Genomic DNA, 5,751 nt, shown 5'->3' with positions numbered 1-5,751 from the left:
TTACTAGGTAGATAATAGACCCACCCATCTACCCTCTTTCCACTTAGAAAAACAGTTAGATTCACTAGATCGGATTCAAACTCATGACGTCTCGGGTTGTACTACCTTTTCTATTGAACCAAAGCCCTAGGATCCAATCATGGTATGTAGCTTGTCCCCAAGCAAACATAATATCAACTCAAACAAAAAAAAAGGACTTCTAGTTTTCAATTTCACACGTTTGCTAATCTGAGATTCAGCAATCATCAACTTAGAACGTCCTTACTCCAACCACATGGGAAATCATCTTTCACTACTAGTCAGAGATACAGATTTTACAACCACCACGAAGAATACTTGAGCGCTAGCAACGTACTAATTTCATAGTGAGATGTCCAATTTCCACCACGTAAACTCTCATAGCATCTGTTGCCAAAGAGTCTCCTACATCATCAGCAACTATGTAATGAACCACTAACAAGACACTGCACTACAATGCATGAAACAGAGCAAGTGAAGATGTAAGCAGATATTCCATTTGAAATGGAAGACAATATATGAGCACCTTGTTATCATCTCTTCCTCTTATGTGTCTTCAATTGCTTGAAAATGAAGCTGATTGCTTCCTTTAGTGTGGCCTTCCTTTGTTCCTTGGAATTCCACATCTCAGGGATCACATATCTGCCACTGGGATTGTATTCCTCAATCTCCTTTAGAGCTTCAGTTACCGCATTGTAAATTTCATCCCCCCATTCCTCCTTGAGCTTTTTTAGCGCTTCATCATCCTCATCGATCACTTTCTGCAGTTAGTTGCAAAATTAATTAGATACTCAATATGGCTGCCAACATGACAAGAAATATGCTTCTCTCTCTTTCAGATTGTTGTGGAGCAGTTAGGATAGTAAATTTAGGGGACAGGTTCACAACTATTCTCTTTTGGCTGGCATCAAAAAGGGGTTTGGTTTTCTGTTTTTTTGCTACTACCTTACGTAACTAAAGATTATGGTCTAATTAAGTTTTGCCACCTTTACCCAAGGATAAAAGATGACCGTCATTGAGAAGACCATGAAGCTAATAGCCAGCAAGAGAAGTCCCTCATTCTTTTTAGTAAATCCATGAGGTTTATATTTGTACATGAGATTGGGTGTATGTTGTAGAGAAACATATTTTTGTGTAGGCTCTCTAACTATTGATATACTTCTTGTATATGGCATATGGGAATTTCCTCACATTAAAAAAGTTGCTTTACCTTCTCAAAAAAAATCCTCCTTTCTTTAAGCGTCATACCTTTATGTGCAATGCACAGCTCTTAACCTAAAAGGAATAATATTGGCAGCAGTAACATAATAAAACAAATAGGCATAAGGGACAAACCTCAGCCTTGGACTCGTCAACCATGAAAGTTTTAAATGGATGCCAATCAGAGTCTTTTATTTTTTCCTGCCAAAGAGAACACAGTTCTAAAGCCTTGATCTCAGCTTCCTCATTTGGGAACCTTTGCTTGCATGCATTCTGAAAAGCTTTTGACTCGATTTCCCCCATTCTTCTTATCCCAATATGGGAGCGCCCGCTGGTCAAGAGCTCATTCAATCCCTAAAAAGATGATAATTGATAATGATTAAGCAGCCAATAAGCAGTGTGCTTTAACAAGAAGAAGCTCCAACACCAAACAAGGTTTTTAACCGCATCTCATAACATAAAAATCTTACTGTCATAGTGCCATTAATACTGAATCATACCGTAATTAATGTGCGCCGAGCATCTTGTAGCTCATCATTACTCCTGCGCTCCTTCGCTAGAAGGGTTTGATTCAAGGATTCCAAGTCTTCCATTTCTTCCATTTTCCCAACCAGCTCCTCGTTCATCTCCTTGATTTTATTTTGCACAGCTGCATCGTCGTCACCTCCTAGATGCTTCATAACTTCTAGTTTTCCTTTAAGTTCTGCAATTTCCATTTCCAGCTTCTGCTTGGTATCATTCTCTCTTTCTAGCTCAAGTATCTTTCTCAAAGCTTCCTCCTTCTCTCTCTGCACATGTAAAAGCACTAATGACTAAAACAGTATTGAAATAACTCGAGTGAAGACTATTTGTAAAGAACAGTAGCAGAAAACCCCATTGCCAGGTTTTTGTGGGAGGAAATGTATAACACAATTTTATATATATATATATATATATATATATATATATATATATATATGTGTGTGTGTGTGTGTGTGTGTGCGCGCGCGCGCGCGTACACAGACGGGAGGGGGGAGAGAGGGAGACGGGGTTATAAATGCAGCACCTTATGTTCTTCAACTAGTCTCAACACATTCTCATCAGCTTTCCTTTGTTCTGCAGAGGCCATTTGAAGTGCAGAGTTTCTTACGTCATTCTGAAAATCCACAAACGATGTTCAGGATCCTTCAAATGTAAGCAAGTGAATTGAAAAGCATTGAATGTATTTTCCAGAACAAATTCTTCTAAACAAGAACAGGAAGCTTCAGCATATTATTCTACTTCACACAATATACAGCCGTACGTAAGCTGACAACCAAAATCCAGAAGAGTGTAACTACCTACATTATAATAATGTAAAATATCAGACAACTTTGACTGATATTAGAACTTTGATCACCTTTTGCTTCTCCTCATCCAGCTTTTGCTTTTCTCTTTCAGTTAAGGTCTCACGTTTGTTCAATTCTCTGCTCCAAATATCTAGCTGCTTCTTCTTCCTCTCCAGCTCTACACTTAACATCTCCTGCTCATGTAGGACCTTCTGTACATGCTCCCGAGCAAGGCGTTGCATCTTCCTTGTTTCTGTATTTTAGATATCAGTTATACAGGAGGCACGATAGCAGTTTCTTTAACCACAAAATACAAAAATACTAGTCCCATTTCTTTCTCCAGAATAAGACTTTCTTGAATTCCTGATTTATATCAAACCGATGGCCTAGAATTCCTTAGAATTCTTTTAAAGCAATCCTGGAGACATTTAAAAGTAATTGACATGTAGAAACAAAGGAAACACGTCAATAGAGAACATGTGTGATGTATAATTTCAAGTCCAAATACTCTCATCATATCAGTGGAAAATGTCAATTTCCTAACACATAAAAGAAGGAACATAATTATCACATATAATTGCAAAGTCAAATGAAAATAGTAAAATGGATGGGTTTATGACTGGGAACCTTCAAAGAAAGAACGATGTAGTATGTCTTTCTCCTCAAGCATCTGCCTAAGAGACAACGTCTTTAAATTAAACTGTATCTGCAGCTCATCCAGATTTTCATTTTCCATATCAATCTCGTTAGCTAGAGTAGCTACGACCTTATTCCTATCCTGGGTTTCTTCCTTGATCAGGTCAGATATAGTCTTTAACTCCCCCTTTCCACGGAGATATTCTCCTATTGCCCCTTCTGCTCTAAAATCATCTTCCCGAGTAACCCATCCATAAATATTTGAACTGGGGCAACTTTTATGGGCACACCATTCTTTTTTACTGCAGCGCCTGGCTTCAAAGGATTTCTCAAATTCCATTGCATTATTGAAACCAGTCCAATTCCTATCAAAAGTCACAATAGCTTCAGACACCAGCGCTTGGTTATCATGGAAAAGCACAATTTCCAAGGGCTTATACAAGGAAAATTTTTTCAACCAATACTCCTTGTCGTCCACAGATTCTCCATCTGCTGTTTCTTTTGATATATTGACAACAACTGCAGTCCAAGGCCAGCAAAATACTTCTGTTTGCTCAGCTTCTGTGCGCTCTGGTGTGACAGCACGTGGGGGTACTGGCTCAGCCTCATTAGCTAGGTCAGATTCCAAGTACTTTGCAAGAGCCAAGTGGTTTGCTTTTTGTTTTGCACCTAAACGAGCACCTTTACCTGCACCAGAAGCATGTTGAAGCAGTTCATTGTATTTGTAATCTTGCTTCTTCCTCCCAGCACAAAAGGGGCATCTGAGAGACCCATTTGGACCCTTCACTTTGTATTTTCCAGTTCTCAGTTCTTGATAAGGTTTCTCTATATAATCATTAATCTCAGAATCACTGAAATCTGATTCCTCATCTGAGCTGCTCATCTGATTGAAACACAAAGCAAGAGTCAATTTTCAGAGAAGAACATAATACAGACAAATAACAAGCAAATTAAGTTAAAAGCCAACAAGCAACTTCAGGAAAATATATACCAGAAGATGAGCAGCACATGGTGGCAGAGGATACAAATACACACAGGCAAAAGACTGACAAGCACAGAAAACTAGAGATAAAGGAGTTAATAACCATCAGGGATGGTGTAGATTAGTGTACATAAGAGTCCATAACTCTCCACCTTCCCCGACTAACATAAGCTTCCCCCAAACAATTCCAAACTCATAAAAACATTTCCCAAACACTGTTAGTTACTGGAAAGTGCATAAATAAATGATCTACATTTTTGTCTTCTGCCAGGGATAAGTAGCATCTATTGCACACATTATCTTGAGTAAGAAGCACCCTTAATTCCAATCAAATCTGGAATTTCTTTTTTAAATGCTTGGGCATCCGGTGGCGTTCTTCAAATTCTGCTTTGGACATTCTTCATGCATGGCATAAAAGGGTTTTGTCTAAAGAATCATTTCGAATCTGGAACATTATACTGGCAGTACTTTGGTGGGTGATTTGGAAGGAAAGAAATGCTAGAGTTTAGAAGTGAAGAAGAGCAATGTTATTAACCTTATATACAAGTGTTTATCTTTGCTCAACTTTTGGCATAAATATGGATAGGGTCGATGTTTTAGAATCTGAAGCCATGATTGATTTTCTTTACTCTCTACACACTTTGTAAAGTTCTCTCCTTTTGAATGTACATTTCTCCAGCATCCCTTATTGCTGGTTTTTACATCAAAAAGATATCTCAGTTTCTTATCAAAAAATAATATCAAAATTCATGCTTTGACTGTATCAGAATACTGGTTTGAATGTGCATTTCAAGTGAGATACGAGCTTTGACGACAAATCTACAGCTTTGATAAACATAAGTTCATGTGTAAACACAATTTCAAACTTCCATAGACTTCTTTCCAACTTTAACTTCAAATACTCTTATTGTTTTCAACATCAACTCACAGTCCAAGCATCTATCTAATTTTGAGGATCCCTAATTTGTCCTTTAAGATGAATTATTTATAATTTGGATGAAATAAACACAATAATGCGGAATAAGGATTCATATAGTCAACCCTAGCTAGCTTGAGTAGTTAGATATAACCCAAAAGGAAGCAAAAAAAAAGAAGAAGAGAGAACTGTCACTGTTTCAGATGAGCAGGAAGCAAGAAACAATTACAACAAATTCGTTGCAAAAAACAGACACTGCAAGTAAAAAAGTAACAAAATTGAGAGAAAAGAAGTCCACTTTTTCTACATTTTCATACCTTTTTACCAAATCGATTGGGAAACCTCCGTCAAGGAAATGACTGAGTTTCAGGATGGAAATGAACTTTCCTTCGCCGGTGACAGTGGTGATCACCGGAGCTCCGGCAGTATTCTCCCGAGGAGTAAGAGGAAACCCTATAAAATGGACAGGGAGAGTTTGCTGTGTGTAATTTCCGAGGCATGGCATGATATTATTGGAGAAAATAACAAAAATGGTCCCTTATGTTTGGGATAGATTCAAAATAGTACCTAAATTATATTCTTAAGTAGTTTTTGATCATTATGTTTCTCAAATATGAACATTTTTGGTCTCCGAAAAATATTAAGAAACTCTTTTTGTTTGATAAAGCGAGAACTAAGAAAAATTCTAGAAA

General features: G+C 37.6%; 1 protein-coding gene across 1 annotated transcript; it reads right to left on the bottom strand.

Annotated features, from left to right (window-relative positions):
• Positions 1–234: 234 nt before the first annotated feature.
• On the bottom strand, positions 235–5,548 carry LOC107807185 (factor of DNA methylation 1-like). Its single transcript, XM_075231218.1, has 7 exons — positions 5,377–5,548; positions 3,153–4,044; positions 2,597–2,778; positions 2,264–2,353; positions 1,719–2,006; positions 1,354–1,572; positions 235–779 (listed from the first exon to the last, which is right to left on the bottom strand). The coding sequence occupies exons 2-7, from the start codon at positions 4,042–4,044 to the stop codon at positions 552–554; spliced, it is 1,899 nt and encodes a 632-aa protein (XP_075087319.1). The 5' UTR covers positions 5,377–5,548; the 3' UTR covers positions 235–551.
• Between the last annotated feature and the right edge of the window lie 203 nt (positions 5,549–5,751).

Source organism: Nicotiana tabacum, chromosome 15 (assembly GCF_000715075.1).
Source record: "Nicotiana tabacum cultivar K326 chromosome 15, ASM71507v2, whole genome shotgun sequence".
Taxonomy (NCBI): Eukaryota; Viridiplantae; Streptophyta; class Magnoliopsida; order Solanales; family Solanaceae; genus Nicotiana; species Nicotiana tabacum.
The sequence above is the reverse complement of the archived record's forward strand: the minus strand, read 5'-3'. Positions and strand labels throughout refer to the sequence as shown.